Below are 16,703 nucleotides of genomic sequence, written 5' to 3' on the forward strand. Positions count from 1 at the left end.
CCTGCCTTCCCCCCCATTGCCCTGCCTTCCCCCCCATTGCCCTGCCTGCCCCCCCCTTTACCCTGCCTTCCCCCCCTTTACCCTGCCTGCCCCCCCCGTAGCCCTGCCTGCCCCCCCCGTAGCCCTGCCTGCCCCCCCCGTAGCCCTGCCTGCCCCCCCCGTAGCCCTGCCTGCCCCCCCCGTAGCCCTGCCTGCCCCCCCCCATAGCCCTGCCTGCCCCCCCCCATAGCCCTGCCTGCCCCCCCCCATAGCCCTGCCTGCCCCCCCCCATAGCCCTGCCTGCCCCCCCCATTGCCCTGCCTGCCCCCCCCATTGCCCTGCCCGCCCCCCACCCCCCGTTGCCCTGGCCCCCCGTCTTCCCTTGGCATCCCAGCCGCCTTTGTGCTCCCTGCTGGGCTCCGCGGAGGGAGGGAGGGATGGATGGATGGATGGATGGATGGATGGATGGATGGATGGATGCAGGAGCCCCGGCCGCGCGGTCCCTCCGCGGCCGCGGTGCCCGGCAGGGTCGCCCCCTGGATGCGGGATGTCGCCTCCCTGGAGCAGCCGCGCTCGCTGCTCCTGGCTCTGGTCTCCTTCCGCTCTCCCCCGTAAACTTCTCTGTGCCAGGAGAGGCTTTGTTTGGGGTTTTCTCCTTAAACTTTTCTCTACTCGGATGATTCCTGCAGTAACCTACTCTTTATTTCATCCGTTACTCTCAATTCCAGCTTGATGGAGTGGAATCTGGAAGAGGTTTTTTTACAAACTGATAGGAAGCAGCTTAGCTTTTGGTGTTCACCCGGCCTGGGCATTGGTGTGGTGTGGCCTGAAAATAAATCCAAGTTATTTTAGCCATACAGCTGGTTCTGGTCATTGTGCGAAGCTTGTAGGCAGCCTCTGCGGATGCAATTAAATGCTTCCTTCTGCTCGTTTAACCAGGCTGGAAATGAGAACTCTGAATCAGGATGTCACTCCGTAAGGAAGATAAATGCCAAGCGCACGTAGAGTGCTTCGGTGTGCCCAGAGCATTGCTTTAGGCAGCACGTCTCTCTGTAATTGGAAGGGCACATACAAGACAGCTTAATTTAGCACACAAATACTGGTTTGCACGCACACCAGTTTTAAGATTGCCCAGTAAATACTATTCAGACTTTTTTTTTTTTTTTTTTCCCCCTAAAAAAGCTTTCTGTTAAGCTGTGGTTAAACATTCTGTAGGGTTGGTGTGGCCTTCTCAGTATAGAAATGGATTGTGCTGCAGAAGAACAACCCGAAGGGTGGTCCTTGTCCAGCAAGCGAGCAGGTCCGGGTGTCAGATGGGAGCCAACAAACAGGTAGTGGACACCAGGGAAGAAGTTAATTATTTCATTAGCACGGTGGCAAGGAAGTTCAGCAGCTGCTTTATCGCTCTGGCTGTTGGGCACTGTCAGGATTTGTCTCTGCAGGCCTCCTGGAGTAGGAGAGCTAAGGTGAGAGTGGAGCTCAGGCGATTGGGAAAGTGTTAGAAGAAGTGAGGAAGGCTCTGCTTTGGAAAGCTGAACCAGCAGGAAGCCAGCAGACGTGGTAAAATGGAGCAAGGCCTTGGTGTTTCTGAAACTGCGCCCTGTGCCTTACTGGAGTTTACCATTTGATTTCTAGAAACTAGGTTTGGAGGACTGAAAAAAGGAAATTTGGGTTCCTGCTGCTTTTGTTTTGGTTCCTTGCTTTGGAGAAAAATTCATTGCCTACATCAGGTGTTCCTTAAGGCCTCTTCTGCAGCCTTATCTGTTCTTCAGCTGAGAGTGATGCAGAAATGCTGGATTCCCTAATGGGCAGATAAGATGCTCTGTCCTGCACAGAGCTGGAGGTTTTGAGGGAGAGGTTCCAGGAGGTATGCCTTTTTTTGTAGCATCTGCGTGTTTGGGTTTTTGATACAGATATGTTGCATTAAATTCCCAGCCCATCCTGCTAGAGCTTAAAAGTAAGCTACAGTTCACACTTGGAAACTTCTGACCAGCTGCTGTAATCTTCCTCTGAAAACTGTCTTTCTATCCTCTGAAACAGGCATTCTTGCTTCCAAGCTGCTCCTGCTTTGTATATAAATTGAGTTTTTAAGCTTGGCTTTTAAACAGAGGGCTTGTTGAAATGTCAGCCATGCTCTTGATTTTTAGCTGCATGCTTTCTACGTGCCTGGATTTGTTGTTTTTTTTTTTTTTACCTAAGCACTGTTTGTGTCAACCTTTTTTTCTTACAGAAGCTCAGTCACCTACCTGAAAACCTCATTTCCATAATGACTGTGCTCTGAGGGTTATAGCTGAGAGAATGAGCAGCAGTGAGCACTCTTACTTCTAACATGTCATGAGCCCTAATCCAAAGCGTAAAGCAGGGAAGCTGATAGTCAGGAGTCATTTGCGCAGCTTGAAGCAATACCCTGAAAAGCAGCTGTGGGTGGGATTACCTTTTTGGCTTCATGCTTATTTCCTTGTTTAATTTGGAGAGCAGAGCACTGTTACTCTTCCCGATATGTATTCCTTAAAATATCCTCCCTAAAGCCACTTTTTTGTCATGTACATGAAAGACAATTGGGTTCACTTTGTAATGTGCTGCAGCTGCTGAAAGAGGGGAAGGAGGGCTGTGCACATGATGAGGGTTGTCTTGTTTCCCATCAGCTCTGTACCCAAGCTTTCTGACTGTGTGGCTGGTGGGCAGAAGGAAGATAAATTTTTTGTGGTGGACTAAGATGATGTGATTGGTTTGTTTGCAGTTCTGTCAGGTGATTAGTTCCAGCACTGCCTGCTGCTGGCGCTGCAGCCTTCTGGAGCAGCAGCGTGTTGCCAACTGAAATTGGCCCCATCCTCAGGGAGATTTGTTGCTGCCTGCAAATATCTTAGTAGCGGCATCGAGACAAGCCAGTATTTACTGGCTGCTGCTTGGGCTAGGTTTGCTGTGCTGAAACAGTAGGGCTTTTTGTCTGTAAGTTTGGGAAGACCATCAAGAGCATCATCTGAAGCTCAGGACGTTGCACACATGTCTGTAATGGTTCCAGCCCATGCCTCTTGCTGTCCAAGAATTGCAGACTTGTTAAGGAGAGGTTGTGTCTTAAAATTCAGTTACCATGCTTAACACAATCCTCATGACAGCATGTGGAGCAAGTAAAATTGTCTCCATTGCCCAAGAACACAGGAGAAATCGGCGTTTTGGTGAGATAACTCTCATAAATTTTTGGCATCTTAAGGCCATGCCAAGTGTGCTTCTGCCCTACCACACGGCTTTGTATTTATGATTCCCACCATATTCCCGTGGCAAATATATGTGACAGTAGCGCTGTTCCATAAGGCATCATTAACCGACTTTTCTTGCAGGTGTCTGCAGAATACTTTGGTGGAAACAACGATCTGGACATCTTCAAGAAGGAATTTATTTGGTGAGAAAGCTTTATTTTAATCAGCTTTGATGTGAACGTACACGTGGCTGTACCATTACCTCCAAAGCTTCCTAGAGCTTTCATTCAGGGTCCTGTAAAAGTGTTCATGTTATAAATAGCTCTTGAATTAAAATTTCTCTTCTAAACTACTTTCAAAACAGGTGGAAGAGTGAAAGTGTGACTTCCATTTATTATTGGGTTTTTTTAGTGTGAAGGTTAAGACATATTTTAACTTCTCATCTTTTTTAACCACACATTATCCCTTATTTCTTGATTGACAAGCACCCTCATAAGCACACTGGGGAAAACAAAATAACAGGAAGTAGTTTATATGTGTCTCTTTTAGAAATCTCTTTTACATTCCATGTTTGCTTCCACTTCTTAACATAAGAAAATAAAAAGCTTATGTATTCAGCTGCACGGATGAAGGAGGAGGCTGGAGGGTGCCGCTTATCCGTTAGGTGTCTGCTTCGTGAATGTTCATATGAGTTCTGCCAAGACTCGCAGAGATCCCACCTCATTCTATGTGATCATTTAAAACCAGTGACATGAGACACTGAATTGGGGCATCACAGGATGAAAATGCCAAAGAAAGATCTACTTGCTTGCTTGCTTTTTTCCATTTTTTTGTTTGATTTTTTTTTTTTTTTGGTGAGGGCCAGTCTTGTCATACTTTGAACAAGATTCTGAAAAGTGTATCAGAAAAGTTCCAAAGTTCGAGCTTCTGATAACTGTTTGGCTTGTTGCATGCGCTTGCAGTACTGATAGTAATTGTGACTAATGATTCAGTGCAGAGGGGACTTTGAGTCTGCAGGTTCCAACTTAAGCTTTCAAGGTTCCTTAATAAATACCCTGTTTGACTGAATTCCCTCCATGTGAGTCTTATCCATGCACCTCCAGATTGGTGTCTTGGGTGTTAGCTGAGCTGCAGTCTATCAGGTCTCATGAACTTTGCTTTCTTCTTCTCTGGGGGGACACACCTTCAGCAGGAGGGTGAAGAAGAACCTCCCTTAGGATACACTACAGTCTGGTGGACAGGGGACCCCTGCAACGTGGAACATAAAAGCTTGGATCTTATTGGGTGAAGGAGGTATTGAACTCTTAAGTGGGTGCCTTCACCTTGGTGGTATAATGTAAGGATAGTGAATGGCTTCTGCTTTTCTAACTCACAAATTTTGAAGGGGAAAAAAAAGATATTCCTGCACTTTTTGTTTGAAGACTGCGTGAAGTAATCTGCCACCAAGCAGTTATTCCAGGCCTTTGACCTCCAGTCAATAGAAATACTCACCTTGAATCTCTGGAGGCAAGACAGGTTTAAGATGTGCTCCTGTGCATACTATTTCCTGTTTGGCAATGATGCTGCACCCTGTTTAGCAGACAGAATTTTAGACCACTTTTCTGAGGCTCTTGCATCTCCTGATACATTAAATTGGCTACAAGGATGCATAATGCAGACTGTAACCTAGATATCTTAAAATTTTCTGCTTAAGTCCTTTGTTGGATCTCAATCTTGGTTCTGTGATTCACTAGAGAGCTTCTACAGAAAAACAAAAGGACTTGGAATTGTGCTTTGTGAGCTCTCTTGCGTACCAAATAACTGCTCTCAGCGTTTTCTGAGAGCAACATGATTCTGTTTTCACTTGCAATGATGCAGTAGGAGAACGGTATGGAGTAAAAACTAGTGCAAGCTGGTTAGGCTTTTGGAGCATCCCTGGAGTTTTTCCAGGCATCTGTAGAACTATACATCACACATTAGTCTTCAGCTTTCTGATCTGCAGAGCCATGAAGGCTCCCTTCTGCGTAGAATGAATTCAGTCTTACCAAGAGAGTTATTTTGCCCTTAGCTGCTCTTCTTGGGCACACGTAATACTCTGTTGGCTTCTGGGGTCTGGTAGCAGCAACTTACTGGTGCCTGAGCTGTAGAAGATAGACAGCTGCGATCTATGTAGTTGTAAGAGAGTCAAGTATTTCTGTGGTTTAAGAGAAGCTGAGAGTCTGTTAAATCATTGCATGTGAGCGATATATTGTGTAATATTCCTGTCTAGCTGTTAAAAAGTAGTTGTGGTCAAAAACCTTGAGATTCTGGGGAATGTAGCAGTGGAGAGAACACCTCATTTTGTCACTGTTTTGTTGTTGCTTTTTTTTTAAATCCCAACACATTATTTACACTTCTTAAAAAATATTTTATCACCAAACTAGAAATTCTGCTGTGAAATTCCCCTGCCAATACGTTTGCTTTGCTCATTTGGTGTTGCAGGGACCGCAAATAGATCTGACAGCGGCCCAACCTAGATTATGGAGAGTTACGAAGGCATCTTTTCCCCAAGCTATCTGTTTGTGATTCATACTCAGATTCTTTCCGTTGGAATTTAATTTAATACTTGCTTGATGCCCAGTGCAAGAGAGCCTCAGTATCTCATTGGGGCTGTATCCGCTGCCAGTGCTGCGGTGTTCGCTACCTTCTTAACACTGAAAAATACTGAAATTTGTGTGGACTCCTGTGACCCTTTCTAGTGTTCTGCTGTGTTCAAAACTGGTAACTTACTTCAACTCCTCTCTGAAGTTGTTGATAATCCTGGGCAGTATTTAGACTTTCCTCGGAAGATTAAATAACTTTACTGAGCCTCTTATGAGGAATTGTTGACAGAAACTTTTTGGAAGCTCAAACAAGCTATTGCATCTGTGTTTCTTTTGCAAGTTACATGCAGGCTGGCAGCCTGGTCTGGTGGGAGGTGTCCCTGCCCATGGCAGAGGAGTTGGAACTGGATCTTTAAGGTTCCTTCCAACCCAAACTATTCTGTGATTCTATAAATGTATTAGCAGAGATTGTTCTTTATGAAAACTAATTTATCTGTTGCTTAAGTAATCTGTTTCCCTTGAGTCTGTTTTAAAACTATTTTTGATCGCTTTTATAATTCCTTTGTTTGAAGTAAGGCTTGCTAGGTTGTGATTTTTATTTATTTTTTTAGGATCTTTCCTAATGCAACAATCTCCCAGGTTCCTGTTACAGTAATCATCTTAAGGAACAATGTAGTCACATGTTATGTAGAAACAGTTATTTCAGTTCTGTACAGATTTTTGGTAAGATAAGGTCAGGCCTGTGGGTTTCTTAGTGTCTGCCTTCTCTTTGTTCTAGTGCTTAATATTTTTGTTTCAGGTTGAAAAAAAAAAAGGACACTTGCGTGTAACTTCACACAGTGAGGATGAAATCTTTGTATTTTTTCCAGCTTGCATTACATGAATGCAAAGTAATCACCTGGTATCTGAATCCAGTCCTTTCTCAGAACCTGATTGCCCTCAGTTGCTGCCTGTGATCATCAGGCTCTTTTTATTTTTTTTTCCCTTGACTTGCTGACCTGTGATTAAATAAAATAATATGGAATTACATAACTTTTTTCAAATTGCCTCTTAGCCCTCATGTGTTTAGTCTTCCATCTTGATGTGTTCCTACTCACTTTCTTATTTCTTAGTTTCCACGTTGTGTTTCTGGCTTTTAAGAGGTACTTGTTCAGCATTGCCATCAAATCATCTGTCCTGGTAGTACATTGTTTTTTGCTTCCTTTCCCGTTCAGCTTCTTGTGTAAAGCTACCCAGGTTTCAGAGTTGTGAACTGATACCCTTAGTGCTGGATGTGAGGGCTCTTTAATATTCAATTTAGCCTTGCTTTGCATCCAAAGATCTATCATCTAGTGTGTGGGTGCCAGTTTTTACTGTGATGTTTTGACTTCATAATTGCAACGTGAGGGTTTTACTGTTGTTTTCTAGGTGAGTTTTCCCACCTTCAAGTTCTGCTTCTGCCTCATCATCCCTTCTTCAGATCCCAGCTGCTGTTTTCTCACCCAAAGGAGGCACAGAGACATCTGGGCACAGCAACAGAGGCTGGGATTATTTTTGTGATGGTTAGTCACTCTTGGAAGAAATTAAATTATTTAAAGGCTTGTGTATTTGTGCAGGGGGGAACGGAACTAAGAGGTCACTGGCAAGAAGATAGAAGGATGTGATATAGTGCAGCTTGTTTTTCTTTCTCCTTTCACCTCAGTGCCTGCTGAGGAGGGAAAGCAGGATTGGCAGGGGGACTCAGGGGAGGAGGCAGAGCTTAAACACCAAAGCAGTCTTTGGTATGGGAGAAAAGCAGGAGGGAAGCCTGGACTAAATATTGCTTTCTTCTTCTCTGAAGGGAAAATGTAGTAAGCAGAGCTGCTAATTTGAGCTTTCTGCTGTGCCTCCCCTCAGTGTCAGGGACTGCTGCTCTAGAACTGCTGTAGGAAACAGCTTTTGATGTAAAGAAATCTGTCTGAAATGTTTTGATTGGAAAGCTTGTGTTGAGTTAAAACAGTCTAGTTTTGCTGCTGTCACCACACTGTGTATGCACTACTGCTACATAATAAATGGAGTTTTTTTCATTGCAATTCTTCCATCTTGTTTTCATGGCATTTATTTCATAGCATATGTGAATTTCTTCATCTTATTTTTTTAGGCAATGATGAATCAAACTGACAAAAATCAACAGGAAGTCCCATCATACCTTCATGATGAACCACCAGAAGGTATGTATCAGTTTTCATAGTAGGATGTAAATTCATAGAAACTAATCCAAAGTTCAGTTCTTGCTTAAAAAAAAATTGATCTGCAAGGTAAACACTTCTCGTTTTCATTTAATTAATAGTAAGGAAGTGAGCCCTGAGATGATGGGATGGGCCTGGATTATTGTTCATTTCTGCATTGTCCTGATAACAATAAGGCCACTGAATATAACTCAGTGAACAACTGGTAAATTATAGAGAATATAGGCGAATACTGCAGGACATAATTTGCAGGTTAGTTTCCAGAGATGGGAATAAGTCCCGTAAGTATTTATTTCTGCTTTTCGCTCTATGAGATGGAGAGAGCCCAGCTTCACTTTTGGATACCTTGCTGAGTTCATAGTGGTTGTGACTTTTAAACAAGATGTGTTTAAAAAGATGTATGGAACTTTATTACTACCTTTGGAGACCCTTCTCCATCATGCAGTTAATCAAGGTTCTATCTGTTGACTTAATCTCGTGGTTTAATAAAAACAAACAAACATTTGACTTAATTAATGCAGTGGCATCTTGGTCTCCTGAATCAAATGAATCTTATATCGGTTATTAGAACTGCGGAGGAAATGCAGTTGCAAATGAGCAGAGTTACCTTCTGGGCCCTGGAATAGCAGAACTGTGAAGTGTCTTGTTTGCATAATGTGACTGGAGGCATATTAGATCAATTTTTTCACAGAAGGGGTCATTGGGCACTGGCAGAGGCTGCCCAGGGAGGTGGTTGATTCACCTTCCCTCGAGGTGTTTAAGGCACGGGTAGTCGAGGTGCTAAGGGGCATGGTTTAGTGTTTGATTGGAATGGTTGGACTCAATGATCTGGTGGATCTCTTCCAACCTGGTTATTCTATGATTCTAAGCCATTCTTGGCACAGAAGTTGTCCGTGTTCTGTCTTCTCTTGCTTTAAGACTCAATGTGTTGGATATAGAGGTCGGTGAGTCCTGATTCCTCTCCTTTTGTTGCTCTTCAGTTTATAGTGGCTCTTTACAGCTCTGTTTGTTGGCTGGATTGGGTTTTTCCCCCCCTCAGCTTTTATATGGTGTATAACTGAACAATTTACTTCACTTGAACAACAGTATTATCCACTAACTGTAGCAGAAGGGGTCAAAGTGGAATAGCTCATTCTGTTCTTAATGACTACTAGACAGGAAACATAATGCAAGAAGGTGAGAGGAAAAGGAGAAGTAGATCTTTGTGGTGCAGTGGTTCTTAAACTCTGCTATACTTGAACTTGTTACAGTGTCATGGTGTGAGGACAAAAAGCTTTCTTTTCAAGCCCTGATGGGGTTTTCGGGATCCCAGAAGCATTTCTGAAAGTGAATACCAGATTGGAATCTATATCCTAATGTGTGTTATCTTCAGGTCTAATTTTTAAGGTGCCTTTTTTTTTGTCCTTGAAGGTTGAATTGTGTTTTATATGTGAACAGTGGTCTGACGGAAAACTAAAACCAATTATTTCTTGAGCGAGGCAGTGAAAAACAAGCAGGCATTTTTTTATCTTCCTGGAATATTCAACAGATTGTCTAGATTCGGAGCATAACAGAGTCTGATCATCACTAGGTATTGCAAGGTTTTAAATAAAATTTGTGAGCAATTGAAACTTATTTTCTTTTGCGCAGTATGTCCTCTTTCAATCTGATAATAATGAGTTTGAATATGAAGTCTAAATGGATAGAGAAAAGTTGGTGTAGTCAGAGGAAGAATGAAACCCAGCTCATCTCAGTAGAAACTCCATCCTTGAAGAAGCTTTTTCCTTTTGATTCTGTTTCACCTGCACTCTTCAGCCCTTATGATTTTAGTTAAAATGTTGGAATACCCTTGAACGTCCCTGTTTTAATGTTTTAATTGCCTTCCTATGCAATGTGCTTACACCGTCATGGAAAGGTGGCCAAGTGTGGATGAAAAGCCACCAGTTCATTGCTGGCAAGAACATAGTCTCACTGAACATGCTGCCAAAAAAAAGTCCCTGGAGGAAAGGATCAATTCTGAAACCAATTTGCAGGTTTTCATAAAGTTAGAAATAGTTCCAGTTTGTCCAAACCACTCTCAACAAGTTTGGTGCCCAAAGGCTTTAAAGAAATACATATGTAGAAGAAGCTTTTGTGCTCGTGCTTTCCATGAGCAGTGCTCTTCTAATGCTTCGCTTTCTGCTTTGCAAGTGGTGCCAACCTTTGCAACCTGCACTCACTCAGACTCCTGTTTGCTCTTGGATTCTTTTTCAGCAAGAAGCTGGCTGCAACGTAGCATGGTGGAGCCAGTCCCTGAACAGGGAACTTGTGTCATTTTCTCCCTAGATTTAGGAATGATTTGGTTTACCTTCTTTCTCATCCTGGTTGGAAACAAAGAGACCAGGAATGTGTATCCTAGAATAGAAATCAACTAACAGTAAAAACTCTTTGCTGCCACAAGCATTTACTAGATCTAATGGACAGTGCAAATGGGAATGAGATGGGAGCGTGGCAGCCATCGCCAGCAGTTATTAATGCACCAAGTCACAGTCAGCAGTTACACTTGTGAAATAGAGTAGGTGTTGTCAAAGGCTTGGCTGCCTTAAGTAATGTGAGAAAAAGCGTTTTATGATTAATTTTGTTTGTTTCTCTCCCACTATTTTTTTAAGCTAGCTATGATGGTTCCTTTCTTGCTAATATCAGGTCTGATTTATTGAAATAGGTTCTTAAAATTCAATGTGATAAGACTTTGCTTTTCAGCCTGATGATGGTGATCCAGTTATGTGGAAGTGAAATACTTCCTGACCAGGTTTTTTACAAGGTGTGTAAGTCTGTCACAAGAATCCTCTAGTGAAAAAATACCTAGATGGTGGATGGCCCTATATACTCCTTTCAGAGCGTGGCTCTCTAGAGGCTTTCCATATGTAACTAGAAGTTCTGATCTCTGTGAACTTGTGTTCGCAGTGTGTTTTTCTGGAGATATCCAGGTTGAAAGCCACTGGCCTAGAATTGAACCAGCTGAGGGTATTACTTCACTTGAAGTAAAAGGCTGTCAATTATGTTTCTAAATTCCACAGCCCTTTCTGTTGTCCATGTTAATTTCTTAAATGAGAGAGATTAGTATAAGCCGGAAGCATTTTTAGTAGTATTTGCTCCCCTGAGCTGCACTGTTCCTCTTCATGCAAGAAATTCTGTCATTTAGATGGCAACTTTTGTTTGAATTATTCTGAGCATCCACATATAAACTCTGAACTTTGCACTTTTTTAGTGAATTTTGCCTGACAGTATCACAAACTCATAGGAGGCACATGGGAAGTTGTTCACCCTTTTTTCATCTTGTAGCAGATGAGTGCTGGGAAGGTGACTCTTGGAAACTGTCCTCTGTGAGTTGTCAGCAGTCAGGGGCACTGGAGGCAGAGACCTGTTTAAGGCATGTGGCAATGCAGGGTGAATGCACTGTCAGGTGCTGAGTATAGGTTTTTTTCCTCTGTGTCCCCTTAAAGTACTAGAAAGGTGCTATAAGGTCTTCCTGGGGCCTTCTCTTCTTTAGGCTAAAGACCAGCTCTCAACCTGATTAGATTAGATGATGCGTGTGCAGTAGGGGGTCATGGAGTTGACTTGATTGCATTTAAAGGCGAAGTGCATGTTTCTCTTTAGGATTTTGAAGCCTATATTTAGAAATATGAAGTAATACTAAACTATTGGAAGGCTAAGTTGCTAATTCTGGGAGTCTTTCTATTACTCAAATACTCTATTATTTTGAGGCTAGGTAATTGTACCATAAATATCGAATTGGAATTGACTTATACAGCATATAGCAAGGAACTGCAAAGTGCAGGATAAACATAACATTAAAAAGGAAAAAAAACCAAACATTTATATGGTCAATAACAGAAATCCTATCGTTTGAGATTTGGTTTGTGTGTCATGTTGGGACTTCTGTTGGGAGCCTATAAGTCTTGCTATTTTTAATGCCTTTGAGGACCACTCTTGGTATTTAATGGGCTTATTTGGCCATCGGGCTTTGCTGCCACCACCACTTCTCAATCCAAATTACAGGAACAGCATTTTTGGAAGAAAATTAAACTTGTGTACGCAACGAAGAAAGTGATACAGTGAAGAGTTGGCATCAGTATTGTCTTTCTCTTGCTTGTTTTGACTCCTCTGATTACTGTAATGTGTAACCTCCTTTCCTTCTTTCCTGACCCCTGCACACAACCTGTGTAAAGACGTCTTCAGAACAGTAATTATTAAGGAGAGGAACAACTTTTTGTCAAGGTGAATGCTTTTCCAAGAACAGCTCCCTCTTTTTAATAAACCTTTGTCTTTGCTTCTTCAGGAAACTTTTTCAACTTTTTTAGAGATCTGAACAGCAAGGTAGTGCTGCTGCTCTTTTGGGATGTGTGTTCCCTGTGGATTAACTCTGAATATTATTAATGGGGGAACAGGAGGGTTCACCCCTGCCATTAATAAAGTCCAGAAATGAGGCTGACTTGGCCACAAGAGTCTGGGAAAGTGTTGATGCACACAGAAAACAGAAGTTTATCATGTAAGACCGTGTGGAAGCTTTATGCCTGATGTTTGTAGATTCGATATTAACTCGTGGTTTAGAAAACAGCATTGAGGTATGGCTCACCGTGGCAAAGTGTCTTTTCTTACTTGGACCAAAGGTATCGTGTGAGCATCCAAGAAAAACAGCCTGCAAGATAAGTGTGTCCTGTGTGCAGTGGCTGTTAGACTGGAAAAGGAAATACTTACGAACAACTTTCTTTTGAAAATGCTTTAATCATAGCACTGTGATTGACTTAATTGTTTTTTTCCTCCCTTAGGTTCATTAAAAGACCACCCACAGCAGCAGCCTGGAATGCTTTCTCGTGTGACTGGTGGCCTCTTCAGTGTCACAAAAGGAGCTGTTGGTGCCACAATTGGGGGTGTTGCTTGGATTGGAGGGAAGAGCTTGGAAATTACCAAAACAGCGGTCACATCTGTGCCTTCCATGGGAGTGGGGCTAGTCAAAGGAAGCGTTTCTGCTGTGGCTGGAGGTGTTACAGCTGTAGGATCTGCTGTTGCAAGTAAAGTGCCTTTAACAGGAAAGAAAAAGGATAAGTCTGACTAAAACCAAAACTGAGAAATATTTGATTCTCCAGAATATTACACCGGTGGCATTAAAATCTGCTAAGATTTGGACCATGAGAAGCCATGTGTCTTAGACACCTTATCTTCTAAAGAGCTGTGCAAGTAACTCAGTTTTATCTGAAAAGGACAGAAGCAGCTTGGTTAGCACAGTCGGAAGATTTATTAGAGCCTAGATTAAAACTTTGTATCTTGTGAAATGTTACACTTGGTAACTGTAGAAGTGAGTAAGTGTATCTGAAGGGATAATACACATTTCAATATTCATTTACTGAAAGTCTTTTGCAGTTTTGGACTAAAATGTGAACACAGAACCTTGGTAGTCTCTGCCGTACCATCAGTATGACAAGATGCCATTTACTGTTCTCAGTGGTTTCCCCATCCTCCTGCTAAGGATCCTTCGGCTGTGTTTAACGGCATTGCTGGAAGTACCTTAATAGTTTCGGTTATGAAACGCTATTTGCAGGCAGCCTGTAAACTATCAATGACTGTAAACTGTCAGTGACTGCTTTCTGCCAGTGTGGATTGGTGCAAATAGATTTGGAGGTGTGCAGAAATCGGAAATGAGAGTGGGAGATAGAAGTGAAAAAGCTTCATGTCATAGAAGGGATCATAAAGAGTAAATTAAGTTAATGGCTTCTTAGAAAAAAATACATTTTTTTACTAGGTGAAGCTGCGTAAAGAGCTGTCATGTTATTTCAATGCAGCTCACAGAATGAGCTTTAGCCTCTCTTTATGAGTCCTGATAACCTGAAGTTTTGTCAGTTTTTACTGAAAACAAGATTGCTCCATCTCAGGTGTATTTAATGATATGCATCTGTCTCCTGCAAGTGAAAACTTGCTTCTAATAACCTTCTTACAGACACTAGAAAAAATGATGGCTTCGTGGAAGCATGGCTGATATTTGTGGTTTTCTAGCACAACTGACTTGAAAGAAATTCCTTTGTGTAATTGGAAACCACTGAAGAACTAGCAAAGCTGTTGTCTCGGCTCTGTGATGCACCAGGTTTAAGCAAATGCAAGGAATTTTTCACTACATCTTTCTCTCACACTTTGCATTTTGATTTTTGAATGAAATGCAATACTTCTATTTAAAACAAACCAAAAAAGGTAGATGAGGCCTTAAGAAGAAGAAAAAAAAAGAGTAAATTGTATACTGACAGATTCTAGATGTTAACACACCTCGAATGGGAACAACTGTTGGTCCTCTGCAGTGTGTGAAGCAAAATGCACTTGTAATGACACAGCTTGAGGTTGCCTTAAAATAGAAGCTGTTGGAGGTTCTTTTTTGTGTACTGACTTTGCAAACAAGTAACCTCTTTGGAAGCCCCTAAAAACGCTGTGAATGTTGTGTGTGCAGTATTTTCTAAGAACTTGTGTTCCTTCAAAGAACTCAGCACGTAAGCTGACTTTTTCAGTGGCTGCGGCTGTATAAGAAAGAAATACAGGGAGGCTTTTTAGAAATTAAAAGTCAAAACATATCACTTGTCTGTAACTTAGTCTTACACTCATGGTTGTTGAAAGTATGCTGTGTGTGAATTATGGTACATCAGTCACCTGGTTTCTCTGTGCCATGGGTACTTCAAATGCAGTCTGGAACAACTTTTATTTGATAGGAGTAATTGTTGTATACGTCAGTAGTATGCTATTTGTCACCATGGGGATTCGGGGTGGGGGAGAGACCAAAAACCCAACACAGCTATCTACTCCTTTGGTTTGATGCACCAGTCTGCTGCGAGGGTGTGATGGGCTAAGTTTATGCAACAGATGGAAGACTCCTAACTGGTTTTTATAGTCAAAAGCTAATGGCGTAGAGTATAGTGTAGTTCAAGGATGCCAGTGAGCTCTAGAAATGAGCTAGCTTGGGTATCGGAGGCAATTAGCTGCAGCAAATCATTTAGTATGGTCTGCTCCCCTGCGGTTTCCAGTATAGATATATCCGCAGAGTGCTACCACTCAACTATTGAGAGTCACCTGTTTGAAGTGTAGTGATATTTGTGACGCTCAACCAAACCCTTCCTTAATTATTCTCTGGACACCATGAACTGGTCATACTCTTTTTTTTTTTTTTATGACATTCTCTAATTTTTATACTATGAAACTTGCTGAAAAAAAAAATGTGGTCTGAGATAAGCAATGTTCGATCTGTAAAGAGCTGCCAACACTTTGTTATGTTTTGTTCTTAACATATCCTGTAGTTATTCCTTCTGAATGTTGTTAACTAAAACACTTTACATGGCATATGGTTTTAGTTTTTGAAAAGAGCTTTGTGCTATATCCTGCGTATTTTCCATTCACTTATGAAACTTGCTTTATCCTAAAAACTTGTTCTTATTCTTATCTGACACTTGTGAAACATTAAATTGTTGCTGTTTCAGACATTTGAAAGCTTCCTCAGTTCATTTGTGAAGAAAGGCTTATGTAGGTATAAATTTTCCCACAGTATCATGCCCCAGAGTGTCTTTTCCTTCCATCTAAATAGCACCAACCAGCTCATAACAGAACCAGTAACTTCAGTGTGTGCGCCGTGCATAAACACAACACAAAACCCCTTGCACTAATTTTTCCTGGGAACTGAGGCTTGGGAATAACCTGCTTCTGCAATTGGAGGGAGCTGAATGGAATGTGGGACTAAAATTTTCATAGGGAGTGGGGTTGTCCATGTGTTTTGGGATGGTTTTATTTTACTCTCCCAGCCTGCATTTCAAAAGGGGAAATGTTTATGAAGAAGACTTGTATGCCTGACCGCTGACTATGCAATGAAAAGCCGGTCTGTGGGCTTTTATGTGCCAGGCTTAAATAGTAGTGACTGGTTCACGTTCACTGTGAGTGACAGCAAGAGACCAGGAGGTGGATTTCAGCAATACGGCATTTTCGTAATTGGGAGCTTCCCTGAGGTTTTATAATAAATGAGTTCTGTGAAGTAGAGAGAAATAGGTCCCAGGCACAGAGGATTGAATGAATTTTGGTCTTCTGGTAAAGAAAAGGAGTCTTTCTGCTTATGTCTTTGTTTTGAAAGAGGAGGAGGAATTAAAAGATTCAGAATGGGAAATGAGTTGGTGGTAGCTCAGCCTGTGACTCTATTAAGGAAATATTTCACTTTCCTGTTTCATCGTTGCTTCTGGAAGTACTGTAAGTGATGGGAATAAACTATTTCAAGGTCTGTAAAAAAGATACCCGTAGAAATGCTGAATTTTCAGAGAAAACATTGTTTTGTCTTCGTTTCCTTTTCATCCTAAACCACTGATCAGTTTAGCGGTTCAGTATCGAGATTGCTTTATGAATACCTTCAGAGCGCTGAAATGCCCCCTTGTGTCTGAGTGGAAGGTTGCTTTTGAATTCTAAATACTGTGGTGTGCTTGATAGTTGAGCAGTGAAGAACAGTCAAAAAAGGACAAAGGCAAGTTCCTATGAATTTTTAATAGGGCTGTCTTCCCAGTTTCCTCTTAGAAAACGATAATGCGTTTTGAAGAATCATCAAAGAAAGGGCTTAGTAAGACAGCCTGACTTTTTTTGTGCTGGTGATGCGTAGCCCTTCTTGAATTCCTGCTGTCGCACTGTGCTCTTAAGAGAGCGGTGTTTATACCTACAAGCTGTTGTCACGTCCGCATTTGCCTGCGTGGCGGAGAGGTTAAGATCTTCAGCTGTTGAGATCTTGGCACTGCTCT

At 42.0% G+C, this 16,703-nt stretch overlaps 1 protein-coding gene across 2 annotated transcripts; it reads left to right on the forward strand.

Moving 5' to 3' along the window:
* Positions 1–2,262: 2,262 nt before the first annotated feature.
* TMEM263 (transmembrane protein 263) lies at positions 2,263–15,710 on the forward strand. Of its 2 annotated transcripts, XM_069859859.1 has the most exons (5): positions 2,342–2,403; positions 3,318–3,379; positions 7,145–7,278; positions 7,857–7,926; positions 12,732–15,710. In XM_069859859.1, the coding sequence occupies exons 3-5, from the start codon at positions 7,276–7,278 to the stop codon at positions 13,016–13,018; spliced, it is 360 nt and encodes a 119-aa protein (XP_069715960.1). In that variant the 5' UTR covers positions 2,342–2,403; positions 3,318–3,379; positions 7,145–7,275; the 3' UTR covers positions 13,019–15,710. The 2 variants fall into 2 exon arrangements, with proteins under 2 accessions (XP_069715952.1, XP_069715960.1); XM_069859851.1 differs by lacking the exons at positions 2,342–2,403; positions 7,145–7,278 and adding an exon at positions 2,263–2,287.
* The last annotated feature ends 993 nt before the right edge of the window (positions 15,711–16,703 follow it).

The sequence above is a fragment of the Phaenicophaeus curvirostris genome, chromosome 1 (assembly GCF_032191515.1).
Source record: "Phaenicophaeus curvirostris isolate KB17595 chromosome 1, BPBGC_Pcur_1.0, whole genome shotgun sequence".
In the NCBI taxonomy this organism is placed as follows: Eukaryota; Metazoa; Chordata; class Aves; order Cuculiformes; family Cuculidae; genus Phaenicophaeus; species Phaenicophaeus curvirostris.

What these genes read in the sequence shown, in the direction of transcription:
- TMEM263 (XM_069859851.1), top strand. An exon ending in TTCAAGAAGGAATTTATTTG is followed by an intron (nt 3,380 to 7,856) that starts GTGAGAAAGCTT and finishes TTATTTTTTTAG; the next exon opens with GCAATGATGAATCAAACTGA. An exon ending in TCATGATGAACCACCAGAAG is followed by an intron (nt 7,927 to 12,731) that starts GTATGTATCAGT and finishes TTCCTCCCTTAG; the next exon opens with GTTCATTAAAAGACCACCCA.